Source organism: Typopeltis vanoorti, chromosome 15, assembly GCF_054136105.1.
Source record: "Typopeltis vanoorti isolate ZY-2024b chromosome 15, IOZ_Tvanoo_1.0, whole genome shotgun sequence".
NCBI lineage: Eukaryota > Metazoa > Arthropoda > Arachnida > Uropygi > Thelyphonidae > Typopeltis > Typopeltis vanoorti.
Window position 1 is genome coordinate 18,105,650 of NC_143563.1, and position 21,011 is coordinate 18,126,660.

A 21,011-nucleotide genomic window follows, 5' to 3' on the forward strand; every position below is an offset into this window, starting at 1 on the left:
AGGAATAAACATTCTTTTAGATGGTTTTCTTTCAGAAACAATTGGTGTCCTATTTTTAGTATTACAATTCTTATTTTTGATTTAAAATACTGGATTTTCTACAGTCCTGTTTATAGTTGTTCTTGGTGAGGAAGGTCAAATATATACCTTCCATATGTTTGGGATTTTTAAACCATCATTGTCGTTCAGATTGGGGGTGGTTGCTGATAATCTGACAGGCTTCCTTGAATTTCCGTTCATACCATGTTCTAGTGTGATGTAGACAGCTGGTGGTTTTCCAGTCAGTTCTGTGTAAGGTATTCAGGGCATGATCAGAAAGGCCAGCTTCACCATAATTATTATATTTAATGTGTCGTTTATGTTCTTTTTGTCTAATAGGAATAGTGCGTCCTGTTTCTCCTATATATGGTATGTTGCAAGTACAATAAATCCGGTATACTCCAGGGTAAGCTAGTGATCAAATCATTGTTTCTCTAGCTTACAGTTAATGTAATTGGATGAGTTGAGTAAGTTTTTTAATTTTGCAGGATGTTGTACTTTTGTAGTACTCTGTTTATTTTGTCTGATATACTTATGTTCTGTATACTTATGTATGCTCCAGATGATGATCTTGATGTGAAGATCAAAACGTCGGGATAATAAAAAAAGTTATTTAATTTTGCAGGATGTTGTACTTTTGTAGTACTCTGTTTATTTTGTCTGATATACTTATGTTCTGTATACTTATGTATGCTCCAGATGATGATCTTGATGTGAAGATCAAAACGTCGGGATAATAAAAAAAGTTATTTAACATGGTTGTAAATTTCATAAAATTTTTAAAATGAATGCTGATCACCGTGTAACCCTGAAAGTAAGGCTGAATTACTTAATGACTTTATCTCCAAGGTTTGGGTGTTTGTGTGTATTTGAGTCTACACTTCACCAATGAAAGCTGCTCAACTTTGATGCTTTTTAAAACTTTCTTAGACACTTTTTCCTTCAATATGGCATTCAGTTTTATCTTACTCAAAACTAAAATTAAATAATTAAAACTAAATTTTGATCACTATCAACAATAACAAGAGTCAGCGGGACTTTTCTTATACATCTTGCATCTTCTCTCTGTGTCAATTTGTGTGCATCTTTTTGTGATGGAACATGGTGTTAGTAATAATTAGTTCAAGTCAGCAATCAAAATCCATTAGGTATTTACCATTATTATTAGCTTTGCTGTCTTCTCCAAATTTACCCAAAACATTTCCTTATGTCTGGTAATCATTTCCTACTGTGTGTTTATCTCTTCAACATGGACCAACTTTTCCTTTTTCTATGCCAGTTGCCTCCTCTAATATTTCTTGCTATTCAAGACTATCCTCATATTTAACATTGAATACTATAGGTACTCCTTTCCCTGTTCATTATGGCCTGAATACAGGGAAAAAGAGTAGCTGTAGTATTTGAGACTAAATAAGTAAAAAAAGTATTCAATTATAGTATGCTATCCTTGTTTTACTGTATAATATAACAAGGATAGAATACTATGATTGAATACTTTTTTTACACTTTCCAGGAAACCGATGGAAAAAAGTGTAAATAGCAGGAAATGTAAAAAAACATAAAAAAAAAAACGGGCTAAAAGATGACTTACTGCTAGTATGTGACTCTGCATACTAGATTACAAAATTTAATAACTGAAAATAAATGAATTTACAATTACTTATACAGGTATCCTTCGATGTTACCGCATATATCAATTGTAATAATCAATGTTGAAAGTTTTACCACCTTACCCCAGTCCTGAAGATACTTTCAGGCTCAAACTTTGTTTGCTCACACTTGGATAAAGGATTAAACTAAATTTATACTAATAATCAATGGTAAAAACTACAATTCGTCCATGATCGATTACTGTATTAATAATTCTTTTTATATGGTACTCTTTTAGGAAAGATAAAAATCAATGAAAAGTAAATGTTTAATAAATACTTGTACCTACTTAAGTATAAAGAGCTAATAAGCTCATTTCGCAATGAAAACATTACTTAAATTTAGGGGATATTAAATCCCACATAGTTTTAAAAAAGATTAAATCTTTGAGTTTCTTATTCGGTTTTAAAACTATGTGGGATTTAATATCCCCTAAAAACTTGTACCTACATTATTTAGTGGAAAGGCAGCTGGAGAATATGATATTTGAGCTGAAATGCTAGTATGGGTATAAAAGTCTTATAGTGCATAGTTCAGAAAATCTGGAACAGAGGGACAAATTCTAGATGATTGGTGTAGAGCTCTCATAGTACCATATATAAAAAGAGAAATAAAACTGAATGTGAGAATTATAGAGGTATTTCCCTAATGAGTGCTCCTGGTAAGATATTTGCAAGTATACTTGAAAAATGCTTGAGAAGGATTTTGGAAGAAAAGCTTGGTGAAGAACAAGCTGTATTCAGGCCAGATAGAGGCTGTCGGCATCAGATTTTCACTTTACGACATATAATTGAGAAATCATGGGAATATAACAAAGATCTGTATTTAAGTTTTGTAGATCTGGAAAAGGCATATGACAAGGTGCCAAGAGAGAAGCTATTCAAAACACACTAGAGTTGTATGGTGTCAATGGGACATTATATCAAGCAATACTTGATCTTTATTTGAGTTGTAATTTGGCAGTTAGATTTGAAGGAAGTACAGGAAGATGGTTTAATGTTAAATCTGTGTTAGACAAGGATGTACATTATCCTCTCTGTTATTCATTATTTTTATGGATCACATCTTGAAGGAAAATGGTATTAAACTTGATATCAAAATTGGAGATGTTAATCTCAGCTCCTTACTTTATGCAGATGAAGTTATACTTCCAAATAAATCCAGTACAAGTCTGCAAGATTCCCTGACTAAATTGAATAACTGTTGTTATAGATTTGGTATGAAAATCAGCGATTTTTAGTGAAGATGGTAAATTAAATATGAAAATAGACCACACAATCAACAAAGCTGGAATGGTAGGAAGTCAACTGAATGGGTGTCGGTTCAACGTGAGTAAATGTAAAGTCATTCACTTTGGCGTGATTAACAAGACAAAGAAAATATCAACTGCATCGTGAATGGAGAACGTACAGAACAAGTAAAACATTTCAGTTACTTAGGCATGATTTTTATTGAAGATGGTACATTAAATATGGAAATAGACAACAGAATCAACACAGCTGGCATGGTAGGAAGTCAACTGAATGGGTGTCAGTTCAATGTGAGTAAATGTAAAATCATTCACTTTGGCGTGATTAGATATCCAATGTTGTATTATATTGGTGAGATTAGGCTTGAAGAAACTGATGAGGCTAGGGATCTTGGGGGTGTTAAGAGATAGGAAGTTGAAGTTCAGGGGTCATGTGGCAAAGATTGCAAATACAACAAAAGATAATTGCTATGCTCCAATGAATATTCACATGTCAAGATAATGATGTTATTTTGCCTCTTTACAAGGCCTTGATAAGACCTCACTTGGACTATTGTGTGCAGATCTGGTCTCCTTGTTTCCATTGTGATTCTGAAAAAAGACCCAGAGGAAGACAGAAATATAAGATCTGATAATGTAACAGATTGATTTGGAGGAAAATTGTAGATAGGGAGTTAGTAATGATGTAAGTGTTCATGCAGTACTATCCTATCTTGTACACCTCTGACAGTACATGTCAGGAATTTGATGATGATGATGAAAACTTAACCTAAATGAGAGAGAGATGAAAGGTTAGAAAAACAAGAATGGGTAAAAAATGGCAGGAAAAAGTTCCAGAAGAAGTCTGTTAAAAGTTCTTTGCAAGGTAGAGGTGCAAGTAGTGAAAACTAATTATACATAAATAATTGACCAGTTTGTAAGCAAGTCGTTGATTAGAAACTCATGAGAGCTCTGCTACACCTCTTTACACCAGAAAATGATTATATTGATATATGGAAAGACATACTTGACATTGCTGTCTAGTATTCATGTGCTTGGTAAAATAGCAAGCATTCTCATATATAAAGTTTGATCATAAATTGCTTTCATGATGACAAGCCACTATTCAATGTAAATAGTGTGGCAGGAAACAGATATCTGCGTTCATTATTTCAGTCCTCTTCACTAGCGCAATAACATGTTTCTGTTTGAATAGTAAATGATCTGTATAATGGTTTAATGAAAGCTTCTGTCACTCATTGGCAGATTTTAAAATTGATGAAATTTTTAAAAATGGCAAGATGTTTTGGAGGTTGCTAAGAGAGCTTTCAAAACAGACGAAAGAGTTCACACACGGAAACCAAAAACACAAGGATGGTATAAAAACTGAAGATAAGGATGTTATGGATGTCTTTAGTAATTGCTTTAGAAAATTATTAAATGTAGTAACAAACAGTAGAACAGTGGTAAAAAATGTTGTGGTATGCACCCAGAAGTATATATGTTAATAGCTAAATTGTAAAAATTTTGTACAATCTGAAATATGGACGTATAAAACTTATACATCAGCTGTGTTGCATATTTTATGTGTAGTCATTAGTTGAATCACAGATGTTTTGGGGTAGAACACACTTTGCAGCAGTCTGTGAAAAAAGGAATAAAATAGAATTGGAGAATAATAGAGAGATTTTAGTATTGCATGAAAGATTTATGTATGGATTCTTATGAAAATACTAAGAAAATAATTGAAGAGGAAAATTAGAAAAGAATAAACAGAGTTTAAGCCAACTAGCGATTGCTAAAACCAGATCTTTGCTTTTAAATATTGTTATAGCTTAATAACTTGACTTCCTAGACACCTGATTCCTGCATATGATAAGTCATTTAATCCTATCTTTTGTGCCATGTTTGTAAATTATGTGTGTGTTCTTCTGACTAGTTCTCCTGTTTTGTTGGATATTAGAGCTTTTCACTTTAAAATCCCAAATAAAGATTTTTCACATCCTAGATGGAATTCAAAACAAAATTCTTTCTAACTAAGGGACGTTGTCAATACTGACTTAGCCTCAGAGCAGTTTTGGGGTAAACCGTTTAAAATACTATATCTGCATGGTATAAATGAAATCTTATACATAGCAATGCATTTGTTATACTTAAGTTGCAAATGAGCAGAGAATTCAGTGATATAGAAGATGGTTTAAATGTTAATTCAGGTGTAAGATAGTTGTATACTTTTCACTGTTACAACTATATAAGAACACATTAATAAAATGTGTTATTATATTAAAAATGTGTTATTAGCTCATATATATATATATATATATATATAAATATATATATATATATATATGAGCTAATAAGCTTACTTTTTAAATCCATGCTGACATTATCCTCTTTAATATGCTACAAGCCTTCAAGATCTTAATCAAATTCAATAATTTCTCAGAAAAATCAGAAAGATTTGGTATGAAAATCAACACAGAATAACTTAAAGTGTTAGGCAGTAAATAGGAAATGTACCCTTTGCATTCTCACTAGTGAATCTATAAGACATGTTACACATATTAGTGATTTAATTGTATATTTTTAGCGACTATGTCAAATATGGAAAGAGATAATAAGTAAGTCTGGTTTTATTGGAAGCCAGTTGAATAAATTTACATTGAAGAAGAGAGAGATTAATCATTCAAAACATATTGAAAGTATACACGACCATGCTCAAATCATAAACGCTGTCTTGTATAAATAAGTTAACTTATTTCTTATTTAGCATATACGTAAAATATATGTATATATAAGACTCGATGAGCAAAACCATAAACAGATTGGCAGTTCAGTTACCTGAATAGCACTATTTAAGAATAAGTGCAAGTTTTCCTCAGGCCTACAGGGAAGGAGTATGTGTAGTCGGCAATAATCAGATATGATGTATTATCTGGCCACATGCAGGAAAAGGCTGTGAAATTCCCCATAGATCAGGGTGGGGAACCTTTTTTCTGCCAAGGGCCTTTTGGATATTTATAACATCATTTGCAGGCCATACAAAATTATCAACTTAAAAATTAGCCTGCTATATTTGGTCAAACATTTAATTAACTCACCTCTAATATGATGGCTGGAACTGCTTCTCTTTGGTGAGGCATGTAATGTTAGCTGGTATTGATGATGTTGCTACTTGCAACTGCTTTTCCCGGTTTGCATCAGTCAGTCTGGAGCTCAGTCGACTCTTTGCGATGGTAAGTTTCGAAAAGAACTGCTCGCAGCAGTAAGTTGTTCCAAACACAGATACATATTTCAGTGCATGTCTCCTCAAAGCGGGAAATTCCCATTGCTTATGTAACGTTTATAGAACTCAAGCAGTGGGAGGTTGTTGTACCTAGCTTTCGGCTCATCATTGCTTTGCAGCTCAATGATTTCATGTTGTAGGTTATCAGGCACATCAATTGGTTCCACATTGAACGGTGTAGCAAAATGTTCAATTCCGTTTGTTTACTTTACACGTCCTTGAATCTTTCATTAAATGACTCAATTAGTTTCGCACGTTCACCAGCATATTCAAGTGTCGTAGAAGGCTTTTGTCTTTCCAGAGTAGGGAAATGCACCGTGTTATTCCTTTCAAGTTGTACTTTCCACAGCCTTAATTTAGCTTCAAATGATTTCACGTTTGAAAGCAGGGAGCTGAGAAGCTAGCTGGGGGCCCTACAGCTTGACGTTCAGCTCCGAGAGGTACTTGGTAATGTCCACTATGAATGCTAGATCACACAACTGCTTGCTATCATTTAGTTTCCTGACATGTTTTCCTTTCATCTCTGTGAACTGCTTGACTTCATCTTGCAGTTCGTAAAACCTCATGAGCATGTTCCTGTGACTCAGCCACAGCACTTCGCAGTGATAAACAAAATCACTGTACTCAGACTGAAGATCATTCAGTAACTCCTTAAACTTGTGGCTCTTAAACCCACTGCTTATGGTAAAATTTATGCATGACACTACTGTTGACATCATATTTTTGAGCTGCAACGACTGTGCACAGAAACTTTCTTGGTGTGTGATGCAGTGGCATATAATTAAATCACTTGGATAAAGACTGAGACGATTCAGTTCTTTCTTGACAAATGCAATTAACCCTTTTTGCAAGCCAACCATGGCTAGAGCTCCATCTGTAGTAAGGCCACTTAACTTTTCAAATGTTAGCTATTGATGTGTTTACTATTTGCCTGCATGGCTTGGACACATTCAACTTCTTATCACACTTAGACAATCAATGCCCCAGGATCCAGTTTACACTCTGAGTACTCGCCAGCCTGATGGATCCCTGGCTTTCTCTGTTTACAGAAAACCTACACATACAGCAGATACATTCACCAGCAATCAATCCCCCCCCCCCAACAATATGGGATTATAAAAACCCTGTGTTATAACAGGGCAAAATTAATCAGTTCAAATAACAATGTCCTTACCACTGAACTTAATCATATTCTTAACACCTTTGTAGCCAATGGCTACAACCCCCATAAAATCCAAAAAAATATTAAAACCAATTAACCTCAACCCCTCTCCATAATAGGGACTACTCTAAATCTATCACCATTCCTTATATTCGGGGTAGTACTTCTGAAAAGCTAAAAAAATCCTAAAAAAATATGACTTGACAACTTGTTATAAACCATATAAAAAATTGGCATCTCTTATCTGCTCCCCCAAGGACCAGCCACTTCCCCTAGACCTACCTAGAGTATACCAGGTCCCTTGTAGTTGCAAACTGTCTTACTACGGCCCAACAGGCAGGATATCTAAACATAAGGATTATATCCGTTTCCACCAATACAGCCACTCGGGACTTGCCGACCATGCTTTGGACACCCACCATAAAATAAGCTGGCAGAAAGCTACCTTACTACACCGCAGCAAGTATAAATATGAGAGATTATTCCTGGAATCAGCCTCAGCTCTAAAAAACTCCCTAAACCTCAACAAATTTGGATGCATGAGACTGCCCCGAATATGGGAGCTTGCATTCTTAGAACATTAGCCCAACAGCCAAGACTACTATCCAATTTAGCCCACTATGTGACACTTTTAGGACTCTAGGACTGACTTTAGTTGTTGTCTTCAGCCATATTTGTTCAGTGTTAGTGCCTGCATGCACATATCATTAATTTTATGTTCCTGAAGATGGTAATGTAACATTACCGAAATATAGGGAGTATTAATTAAAGTTTTTTAATTAATATAACAGTATAAGTTGTCTTTCCCTAAAAATTGACAGTTATGTTTCACTAATGTATAAGTTTATCTACAAGGAAGGATGTTAGTAGTTCATGAATTTCCTGTGTGAGTTTTGTTTTTCCATTTTTTAATGCCTCAAATGCAGATTTTGAATCTCTGTAGATAGTTATTCCTTCTGTAATGTTTATTACTGGATTTGAGAGACAGAGAATTTGGCTATTTTGCCAGCTGTGGTGGTTTTGGTTTGCATTTTCTTGCTTCCAGGTAGAGTTAGGAAAAACCCCTGAACCTCCTCGGTTGAGTGCTTCATCAGATGATCCATCAGTGTAGGCAATGACATGGTTTGGTTTATTTAAGTGATGTATAGTGTCAAGTCCTTTTCTTTTATTTTCTTGCTGTGAATCCTTTTTTGAACAAGGTTCGAGGAAATTTAAGTTTATCATTGTGTTTTTTGGTGGGATAGTGGAAAAGCTTTGCTTATTTCAATGGATAGGTGCTCTAAGTCAATCTGTTTTCTAATTTCTTGATCATATTGTAATGTAGATGATCTCTTTAGTCTAGATTTTCTTGTCCAGGCATCGAAAGTCCTGACTGAGACATGATCCTGTTGGTGTGCTCCTGATACTGTTAGTGAATTCAACTGTGGAGAGTTTTCTTCTATCTTCTAGAATGTTGAAGCCCACACTCTTGTTGAGCTTTTAAATTATTTGTGGATGAGACCGTACCCATGATAATTTTTGCTGCTCTTGATGTTACTCTGTCAAGTTTTTCTTTTGAACTAGTAGAAGCTGGAGCCCAGATTGATGAGGCATATTCCATAGTGGGTTGTATGAGTGCCATGTATGTAGTTTTGAGTGTCTTCAGTTTTGCACCCCACTTTGTTCCACAAAGCCTTTTGATGATATTAAGCTTTTTAAGAGCTTTATATGAGTTGTAAATCTCAGTTCAGTATCTAGGACTAGGCCTAAGTATTTTGGAGACTGTTTTTTCTATTTTAGTATTATATATTTTGATTTGAGGGTTATAATTGTATCTATTTTTTTTCTATCAGTAGTGAAGATGCTCAGTTTTGTTTTTTCTGGGTTTATCTGTAGTTTAAATTCCTTTGCCCATCTTTCTAAGCTTTTTATTGAATTATTTAGGACTTTTTCAAATTGTTGAGGATTACTGCTTGTGTGCCAGATTGCTATATCATCTGCATAGCATGCTATTTTTGTGTCATTTATTGTGTGAGGATGGATATTGTTCATATAGATGAGATATAGGAGTGGGCTTAAAACAGAACCTTGTGGGACTCCAGCCCAAGTTCGATGCATGTTGGAATAAATTCCATTAACTTTTACTTTCATTTACAATCCAAATTAATGTATCCCCCCCTTATTCCAGTATCGTATGCAATTTTTATTAACTTTTGTCTCCAGACGTGATCGTAGGCAGCTGTGAGATCCAAGAATATTGCTGTTGTCTTCTTTGGTAGTTTTTCTTGAAAGCCATCTGTGTGACTGATTGGCAAAGATAAAATAATTGATCTTCTGTACGGTGTTGAGACCGGTATGCAGTTTGGCAGAAGTTGATCTTGTTATTTTCTAAGAACCAATTCATAAGTCTGGCATGCATTATTCTTTCATTTAGTTTACAGAGGGTGCTAGTAGAGGGTCTGTAGCTTTTACAGTCACTAGGGTTTTTGTTAGGTTTTAGTAAGGGTATAATGACTGATGTTTTCTAGATTTTTAGTAGTTTACCTGTTAAATATCTTCAGAAAGCAGTTTTGGACTATTTTTCCCATGTTTTTAATCATATGTCCAAAGATAAGATCAATTCCTGATGATTTGTCAGGGTCAATTCGACTAATTGCTGTTTCTAATTCTGTCATTGTGAGGTCCTGAGTAAAGATGTCTTCAGAAGGATAGGTTCTGGATTGTATTAGCAAATGTTTTGTAATTTTCCTGCACTTTTTTGTCTTTCTTGTATTGCAGCTTGCTTGCATTAAAGTAATGTTTGGCAGTAAATTTGGCATCTGCTTGTTTGTTGCTGCTGTATTGGTTCCTGAGGAGACTATGTTTGAAGAGTGATCAGTATTTGGAAGTGTTGCATTGTTTAATAATCTGATGATGTTCCAGTCTTTTCTTGGATCTAGTTTATTGCAGAATTTTTCTCACTTTTTTTTGTTTGCAGTTAGAAATTTCATCTTCTATGTTTAGAGTTAATTCTATTAACTTCTTTCTGTTGTGTTCTGTATTATTTTGTTTTAACTGTTCGTTGATAATATCTCTTTCAGTGATCATAGCACTGATATTGTGATCTTTCCGAAATGGAACCCAATTGTTTTTCCTGAGACCTCTGAGAATTGAATTTTTTGTAGCTTTCTGTATGTTGTTAATTGGTTCTAGTAGTTGCTGATCAAGTTCTTTACTAGTGAGTGTGCCAGTGCAATATGTTTCTAATAGTTGTGTGTATTTAGGCCAATTTGCTTTTCTGAAGTTCCAAGATTTCTTTGTCTGTGGTTCTTGGTATAGCTGCAAATTAATGGTTGCGATAATAGGTCTATGATTACTGATGGCATTCCTTAGTATTTTCCACTGGGTAAGACTAGCAGTTTCGTTATCTACTGCTGTGATGTCTAATGGTACTTCTGTGCCCGTTGTTTTTGACAGATATGTATTTTGCCTGTTTTTTATGATCTCAAGGTTTAGATAATCAATTATGTCTTCTATTTGTGCTCCTTTCCAATCTAGTTGTGGGGAGCCCCAAGTTGGGCTTTTGGCATTTAGATCTCCTAAAAGGATCTTTGTGTCTGACGTTGTTTGACTTAGTTATTGAAGTAACTCTGTATTTATATCTGTGTTATCTGGGTGATATGCATTGATAATGCATAGATAATGAATAACAGAGGGGATAATGTACATCCTTGTCTGTCACCAGATTTAACATTAAACCATCTCCCTGTACTTCCTTCAGTTCTAACTGCTGACTTACAACTCAAATAAAGACTAAGTATTGCTTGATATAATGTCCCATTAACACCATATAACTGTAACGTATTGAATAGCTTCTCTCTTGGCACCTTGTCATATGCATTTTCCAGATCGACAAAACTTAAATAGATATCTTTGTTATATTCCCATGCTTTTTCAACTATTTGTCGTAAAGTGAAGATCTGATTCTGACAGCCTCTATTCAGCTTGTTCTTCACACAACTTTTCTTCCACAATTCTTCTCAACTGTTTCTCAAGTATACTTGCATAATTCTTGCCAGGAACACTCAGTAGAGAAATACCTCTATAATTCTCACATTTAGTTTTATTTCCTTTTTTATATATGAGTACTATGAGAGCTCTACTCCAATCATCGGGAATTTGTCCCTCTGTCCAGGCCTTCTGAACTATGCAGTGCAGCCACTGTAAGACTTTTATACCACCATACTTCAGCATTTCTGGTAGAATATCATCTACTCCAATTGCCTTTCCACATTTCAGACTTTTGATGGCTTTTTCTACTTCAAGTATGGATATGTATTCCTGACTGTATGCCTGTTGAGTGTTTTTTACTACTGTGCTATCACTGCTTGTTTCATTTAGCAATTTTTTGAAGTAATTCTCCACTCTTCAAGGATATTTTTTTTTCCCATGTTCGTCACCTTTATCATCTCTAATTCCTTTTACAGAACTCTTTCCTCCATTTCTAAGCTGCTTCAACAACCTCCAGAATATCTTTCCACTTCTTGATATTTATTTTCTATGTTCTTACCAAAGTCTTCTCATGACTTTTGTTTAGCTAGTTTTACAGAGTGTTTAGTTTTCTTACATTTATCTCTGTATTCTCTAAGAGCACAAGCTGAATAATTTGCCAGGAACTTGTGATATGCTTTCTTCTTTTCCTTCACTGCCTCTTTAACTTCCTGTGTCCACCATGGAATTCTGATTTTTCTAATCCTTGCAGACAACCTCACCACATGCCTCTCTGGTAGAATCAATCAATGTTTTCTTCGAGCTTGCCACTGAATCCCCAAGGTTTGATTCCTTTTCTCAAACTCTTTCATTTTTTCTTGACTAACATTTGCGCAAGACTTCTACCTACCTCATAACACTAAGTTCCATTTTAAACTCATTTTTAGAATGCAGAAGATGTAAAAAGGAGTAAGTGAAACAAAAGAGAATAAGGCAATTCCAAAAGAGTGTCCATAGGTACTTCCAGATATGGGGGAGATATAATTGGAACTGGGGCATTCTTGCTGGTAGGGAATACTTTGAAGGTGATAATTGTTAAAACATGTATTTTATGAAATTAGTTCAGTATTTGTTGATCAACTATCATATATTTTTTCACTCTTTATCTTATTTCAATAAATAAATAAATATACATATAAATCCCCCCCCCCTTTTTTTTTTTCAGTTTTGGAAATCATTATGTTGTAGCTGATTAGTCGATGTAACTTCTTCATGCTCCTTGGAGGAGGTGTTTTTTTTTTTTTTAATTATTATTTGTTTTATTATTTCACAGATTGGCAACTATTGCATCTTCGAGTAATATCGTACTGAACAGCAACAATGATAATTATTGTAATTGTAATAGTGATAGTTTTAATTGTAAGCTCACCTGAACAGATGCTTTTAAAAAAACACATCCATTTTTTTTTTATTTTTGCAATTTCTCAGCTACCGCCACACGGAAATCCTAAGCAGTATGGTATTGACTATGTGGTTTTGCTGATGGATAAAGGAATAAACTTATTTAACTGTTTTCAGATGAAGATGTGCTGGATACATGGTTCTCATCAGCTCTGTTTCCATTTACAGCCCTTGGATGGCCTCGTGAGGTATTTTTTTATATCTTGCTTTGGGCTCTCTTTTTATAACTTATTTATAATTTTTATTGAATACTTTCAATGTTAAAGTTTAATTTAATAGAAAATAAAAGCGTAAAAGTCAAAGTCCTGCAATTTTTATATTCATAATAATATCAAAATTATAAGAAAAATGGCTTATTGTTCAGACTATTAATGCAATATAGATTGGAATAAAAAAATACATATTAGGATTTTAGGTGTTTGTTTCCTAATACTGACTATAATATGAACATAAATAAATAAATATATATATATATATATGTAAAGTTTAGAATTTAATTAAGAATAAATTTAAATAAAACTATTAGTAAATTAGATCACAAAAATTACTTACTGTTGACTCCTTAAAATTAGAGAGCTTGTTTAGTGATCATATTCCAAAATGGAGGCAAGCAATTAAAATTATTTTGAGGTCTAACAGTTAAACAACATCTGAATATACCTTTGAATTAGTTTTTATGTGTACTAATGCTAATGTAACCAGAGTACATTGCCGTTAGTTACTGGAGATTAATAATCCAGAAATCCTATTCAAGAAACCAGGTATGAATTTTTTCAATCAACTTCAGGTCTTCAAAGCAGAGTGGTAGTCTCACTGTGTGCAATGAATTCATATCTTACCTAATAACATTCATAAACATCCATGCCCATGATGGAATTCAAATCCACAACCTATCGGTTGGAGATCATCTACTTAATTAAGAAAATGAGATCAGCTGCATAGCATAAAGAACTAAACATCAGCGCTTACTTCTTTGATTCAAAATCATGTTGTTTTTAATATTTTTTTCCCTTAATAATGCTATCTATACATATTATGATTTAGATATAAGTTATAACATGATCATCAAATTCCTGATATATACCCTCAAGAGGGTGTACAAGATATGATAGTACTACAAGAAAAATTTACGTCATTACTAACTTCCTATTTACAATTTTCCTCCAAATCAGTCTGTTAAATGTCAAGAATCCAATATTATCAGGTCTTATATTCCTGTCTTCTAAGGCACTTTTTATTGTATCAATCCGCCTATATCTTGGTCTTCCTCTGGGTCTTATTCCATATAAATTTCCTGCCAACCTGGCAGAGAACACTTGTTTTGCTAATCTTTCCTCTCCCATTCTGTTTAAGTGACCATATGACCTGAAATTAGCTCTGCTAACACATTCCTGGATGCTAATAATGTCAGGTTCTTTCCTAATATTCTCATTTTTAATATGATATTGCCATCGACGCCATCTGTTCATGCCTTAATCTTTCTCAGGACTCTCATATCTGCAGTCTCTAGTCTTTGGTCAAGTGTTTTACTTCTAACCTAGCTCTGAGATCCGTAAAGTAAAATTGGTTTAAACACTGTCTTGTATACGGCTAATTTAGTGTTTTGAACTAATTTCTCTCTTATTCCATATAAATTTATTCAGTTGACTTCCTACCATACCAGCTTTGTTGATTCTGTTGTCTCTTTCCATATTTAACTTACCATCTTCACTAAAAATCATGCCTAAGTAGCTGAAATGTTTTACCATTCACAATGCAGTTGATATTTTCAATGTTTCTGCTTATTTTCATTATCTTTAGGAATCATAGACACATTAACACAAGAATATTTAACGTGTCTATAATTCCTAATCATAATGTCCCAAGTGTCTCTGAAGAGTAAAATTCGTTGTCTTTGTCTTTTTAATGCTGACGTTCATACCATATTTTTACAACAGCTATTCAATTTAGTCATGGAATCTTGCAGACTTGTAGCGGATTTATTTAGACGTATAACATCATCTGCATAAAGTAAAGAGCTGAGATTAATGTCTCCAATTTTGATATCAGGTTTAATATCACTTTCCTTCATAATGTGATCCATATATCCTTGTACATCCTTGTCTGTCACCAGATTTAGCATTAAACCATCTCCCTGTACTTCCTTTCTAACTGCTAACTTACAACTCAAATAAAGACAAAGTATTGCTTGATATGCCCCATTAACTCCCCAACCAGGCCACGACATCTATAGGTGTTCAGCTAAATCTGGATACGAAGCTCTAACACCCATTGAATAACATGGATAAGAAGTGCAATTTGATGTCACTATTTCATCCACATCAGCCAGTAGCGAGGTTAACACCATATAACTGTAGTTTTAGCTTCTCTCTTGGCACCTTGTCATATGCCTTTTCCAGATCTACAAAACTTAAATACAGATCTTTGTTATATTCCCATGACTTCTCAACTATTTGTCGTAAAATGAAGATCTGATCCTGACAGCCTCTATTTGGCCTGAATCCAGCTTGTTCTTCACCAAGCTTCTCTTCCACAGTCCTTCTCAACCGTTTCTCAAGTATACTGGCTAAATCTTACCAGGAACACTAAGTAGAGAAATACCTCAGTAATTCTCACAATCAGTTTTATTTTCCTTTTTATATATGAGTACTATGAGAGCGCTACTCCAATCATCTGGAATTTGTCCTTCTGTCCAGGCCCTCTGAACTATGCAGTGTAGCCACTGTAAAACTTTTATACCTCTATACTTGAGCATTTCTGGTCGAATATCACTCCTGCTGCCTTTCCACATTTCAGACTTTTGATGGCTTTTTCTACTTCAAGTATGGATATGTATTCCTGATTGCATGCCTGGTCAGTGTTTCTTATCACTGTGCTGTCATCACTGCTAGTTTCATTTAGCAGTTTTTCAAAGTAATTACCCCATACTTCAAGGATATCTTTTTCTCCTATTTTCATGTCACCTGTATCATCTCTAATTCCTTTTACAGCACTCTTTCCACCATTTCTGAGCTTCTTCAACAACCTCCAGAATATCTTGCTACGATCTTTATATTTATTTTCTATGTTCTTTCCAAAGTCCTCCCATGAGTTTTGTTTAGCCAGTTTTACACAGTGTTTAGCTTACTTGCATTTGTCTCTGTATTCTCTAAGAGCACAAGCTGACTTATTTGTCAGGAACTTTTAATATGCTTTCTTCTTTTCCTTCACTACTTCTTTAACTTCCTGTGTTCACCTTGGAGTTCTCATTTTTCTATCCTTGCATGCCTCTCTAGCTGAATCAATCAGTGTTTTCTTCAGGGCTTGCCACTGAATCTCCGAAGTTTGGTTCCTGCTCTCAAACTTTCATTTTTTCTTCAATAATATTTGTGTATTTTGGTCTACAGTTCACATCTGAGAGCTGCTCAACTTTTATTCATTTTATAACTTTCTTGCATGTTATTCTTTTCAGTATGAAATTTTTTATCCTGCTCAAGACTAAATGGTGATCACTTCCAATTTCATATCCTCTGTACACTCTGGTTTCCTGCACCATTGGGAAAATATCGCTATCAACAATAACATAGTCAATGAGACTTTTCTTATTCCTTGCCTCTTCTGTCCATGTGAATTTGTGCACATTTTTATGTTGGAACATGGTGCTAATAATAACCAGTCCATGTCCTGAGCAGAATCCAACAAATATTTGCCATTATTATTAGCTTTTCTCTTTTCTCCAAAGTTTCCAAAAATATTTTTTGTATGTCTAACAATCATTTCCTACTCTGCTATTTAGATCCCCAACAAGGACCAACTTTTCCTTTTTCATAGTGTCAGTTGCTGTCTCTAAAGCATCAAAAAATTCCTCTCCTTCTACCTTGGTAGAACCTTCTGTGGGATCATAGGCATAATTAAGTCTCATTGTCTAGTTCCTCATTCTCATATTTGCCCACATCACTCTCAAGTAGAGTGATGTGGGCAAATATGAGAATGAGGTATGCCCATTCAAGAAGATTAACCTCATATCTAGTGTTGAATACTATGGCTACTCCTTCTTTTCCTTGATTGTCATTGCCTGAATATAACATTTTGTATTTATTGCTCTGAAAGATTTCAGCAATTTTGTCTTTTTGTTTCAGTCACCCCCTATTATGTCAACCTGGCACTTATCCAATTCCTCAGCTAGCTCCATTTCTTTGCCATTCAGGCTTCTTATGTTGATAGTACTGATCTTGAACTCTGGTGATGTTGAGTTGGTTTAAGTTTTAGGATTTGTTCCAGTAGCTGGCTTTTAGCTGTTTGCCCTGGTTTCCTGGCGAAAACAACTTGGACCTTGTTTAAGGCGACGCCCCAGCCGGCATGAAATTTTGTCATGTTGTACCATCATTTTTTATATTGGTTTAAGCCAATAAAAATACAATTTGGTCAGTTAAATCCCAAATTTTTAGCCCATCCTTGTCCATTCAGTATCCAGGTAGATACCTAACAGTGCGCACCACGAGAAGGTGAGGATTGGACATTAGGTCAGAAGCCCTGGTTGGTTGTCTGCATTCCTTTGAAGGCTATCTGGAAGTCTCCTCTCAGTTATATAGCTATGACCCTTAAACACCCCTAGTTATATATATATATATATATATATAAATGATAACTGTGAATGATCCATGTACAAAATACGAAGAAATTTATAATTTATTGTTTCACACTCATTTATTACAAATTCTTCAGATTTTCCAAATAAAAATTTAAAAAATTTTGGATATTTTATTTGCCAGAATAAAGTTTACATTCAAGTTGAAGGAACTTGAATGGGTAGTCCACTCGTCCCCACACTTGCTAACTTTTATTTAGAACATTTAGAAGACATCCTTTTCTCATCCATACACTCTCAGCCTTCATTTTGGTTTTGTTATACGGACAATGTTTTTGTTATCTGGTCTCATAATTGAAGACATTGCCTACTTTTTTTATCGAAACTAAACAACCTACATTTGGTTATCATTGGAGCCAAGTGCTGTGGACGTGTCTAAAAAGAGCTCCTGATTGAGATAAGTTATTCTAATTATAATTAAGTATTACATAGTACATAGTATTGTTTCCTTTAGTAATTTAACGTGTCTGGGTGATTTTGTGTGTTTTTGAATATTTTAACAGTAACTTGATAGATCGATTATCTGTGCTCATGGCTCTCATAAAGAGGAACATAAAGATAGTGTCTAGGTCGCCATATTTTTCTGATAATCCTAATTTAAAAGACTTGATTCAGATTCTGTTTGCGAAATGTATGCATTGAGGAGAGTGGTTGGAGTCTGGATAAACAACGATTGTGGAGTGAATGTGTGCAAAAAGTGTAAAGAATGTGAAGATTTAAAGAATATTTCAGGTCGTGTGAGTGATATTGTTGAAAGTGAGAATCTAGATAACAGCGATATTTGAGGTATGAATGAGGATATTTGCGAGGTAGTACCTGATAGCTGTGAGAGTGGCGTTGATAGAGTGAATGAAGTTAAGCATACAGAACGAGTGAATGAATCATTGGAAAATAAAAATGACGACACTGACACAATGAGTGAAATAGCTCTATTATGGGAAACGATACATAGTGTAAACCAGCAACTGGAATGTTGGCAAAAATCTTTAACAAGCATAACGATGAATAATCGGCAAAAGTATGATAAAAAAAATAAGGTTATGAGAGTGAGTGTAAACAAAATTAAAGAGCGTGTATTGTATGGAGATGCCCTAGTAAGAGGTGTGTTAGTTGAGAGTTTAACAAAATCGTACCAACCCGGTGCAACAGTAAAGAATGTAAGCGAGTCGATTAGGATGCAAAATCAGCGGGTGAAAGAATTGATAATGGTAGTAGGTACAAATGAGTTGAAAGGAAATAAAAAGGCTATGAGAAAGGATGTGAAGGAATTGCGTGAGGTAGCAAAAGAAAAGCACGAGAGAGTTAGGATGATGAGTCTGTTGCCATGGTATGACAGTGAAGAGTATAGGAGGAGGACCATAATTGCTAATGACTTTATGCGTGAATTATGTGTGATGAGTGGTGTGGAATTTGTGGATGTGTGAAATGAGTTCGATGGGTGAAAGAATTTATATAAAATGGATGGATTACATCTGAATGGATTTGGCATGCAGAGACTTGAAAAGGTGTTGTCGAATGTGGTGGAAGTGAAGTTGCAGAACCAGGGAAACTGGAATTATTAAGGGGGGAGTAGATTTGCAGATTTTAGGGAAACAATTGAGTGTGTGAATGTGTGTTATATGCCCAAGCAAGTAGGAAGGAACATGAATCAGAATGGGATAGTTAGTATAAGGCATCAAAATAGGGATGGGACAAATCGGCTTCTTCAATTCATGTATACATGTATACAAATGCCAGAAGTATTAGAAACAGGAGGGAAGAAATTTTGGCCTTGGTTGGCACTTCTAAACCACAGGTTATTGGCATTATTGAAACGTGGCTGACAGAAGATGACACAGCTAGCGGGACTGAATGTGAGGGGTATGGTGTGTTCAGGAGTGACAGGGAGAATAAAATGGGGGAAGGAGTGTTATTGATGATAGCTGATGAGCTACAGCCAAGAAGAATAGAAGTGGAACTGCAGGATAGAGAAAAGAGCACATTTGGTGTGATATTGAAATTAGCAGAACTAAATATACAGTTGGGTGCTGCTATAGACCAGGTGATGGAATAGATGGTGGAGATAGTATGCATAAGCAAATAGAAGAAATGAGTGGAAGGAGGGTAATTATTATGGGAAATTTCAACTATGGTAACATTGATTGGAAGGAGGAGAGGACACATGGGAGGAAGGAATTGGATTTTATGAGGTTATTAAGGGATAACTATCTGTGACAGCATGTAATGGATAATACTAGGGGGTCATAGAGTGCTTGACTGGTAATTGCATCTGAGAATTTGACTGTAACGAATATGACCACGTTGCCACCAATTGGTGAGAGTGATCGTAGGGTCTTGACTTGGGAGGTGGCTAAAGGTGTGGATTTTACAATTAAGACAGGGTACATGTGGAATTACCGGGCTGGTAAGTATGACAAGCTTAGGAGATTGATTGGTTCAGTGCCATGGCATGTACAACTGCAAGGGCTAGAAGTTGATAGTGCATGGGAGGCGGTAAAGAAGTGTTTGCATGAAGCAATGGTTGACCGTATACCTAGAGTCCGAATAATAAATCGAGTAGGGGTTAAATGGATGAATAACACCATTATGCTTGAGCTGCAAAAAAAGAAACTATGGAGGGAATTTAAAGAGAAAGGTGACCTGCAGGCACATGAGTGGTATAAAGCACAGGCCAGAAGGGTAATGAATGTGATAAGAAAAGCAAAAACGGATTATGAAAGAACATTAGCAATGCAGGCTAAAGAGAATCCCAAACAGTTTTTTCGATATGTTGCTAGTAAAAGAAAAAATGTATATGGCAGAATGATTTTAAAGAATGCCGATGGTAGGGAGGTAACTGGATCAGTTGATATAGTTGAATTACTGAGCGAGCACTTCGCAAGAATATCTTCCAGGTGGTGACATTGCAGAAATGAATGAACCAATAGATTACACGGGTATTATGGTGAATGAAGTGGAGGTGAGTAGTCTATTGCAAAACCTCAATGTCAGTACATCTGTGGGATTAGATGGTATACCAGCTCTTGTCATACGTGAAGCGGCTAAAGAATTGTCTCTACCCTTGACCATTTTGTTTAATTTGAGTCTCGGGTCTGGGTTAGTCCCAAGGGGGTTGAAAGAGGGTAAAATAGTTCCACTGCATAAAGGAGGTTTCAAGAATCTCAGGAATCGTTGTCAAAGTCTTGGAGAAATTAGTCAAGAGAAGAATACAGGACTGGATAGATGAAAATGGGATACTGGGGGACAACATGGTTTTGTGAAAGGTAGATCATGCCTCAGTAACTTGCTTACATTTTATAACACAGTGACGGCTGAACTGGATAAGAGTAATGAGTTTACAGTGATTCTACTGGACCTTGCCAAGGCCTTTGACAGGATACCACATGTTACTCTAATCAGTAAATTGAAGCAGATGGGGATGGATATAGGGTTGGTGAAATGGATAGGAGGGTGGTTGATGGAGAGATAACAGAGAGTGGTTTATTCAGGAGTGGAGACAAAAGACGGCTTGTGACTAGTGGTGTGCCGCAGGGGTTCTGTTCTTGGACCACTACTTTTCAGTTTGTTCATTAACGATATAGGAAAGGATCTGAGAGGAAGTGTTCACTTG

The 21,011-nt window shown here is 35.2% G+C and overlaps 1 protein-coding gene across 1 annotated transcript in view; it reads left to right on the forward strand.

The window, feature by feature from the left end:
• LOC150098430 (valine--tRNA ligase-like) overlaps positions 1-21,011 on the forward strand; it is a 382,977-nt gene that overhangs the window by 216,698 nt on the left and 145,268 nt on the right. The window contains exon 15 of the mRNA XM_090405873.1: positions 12,892-12,962. Coding sequence (XP_090261999.1) covers positions 12,892-12,962 — 71 coding nt within the window. The remainder of the gene's footprint in view (positions 1-12,891; positions 12,963-21,011) is intronic.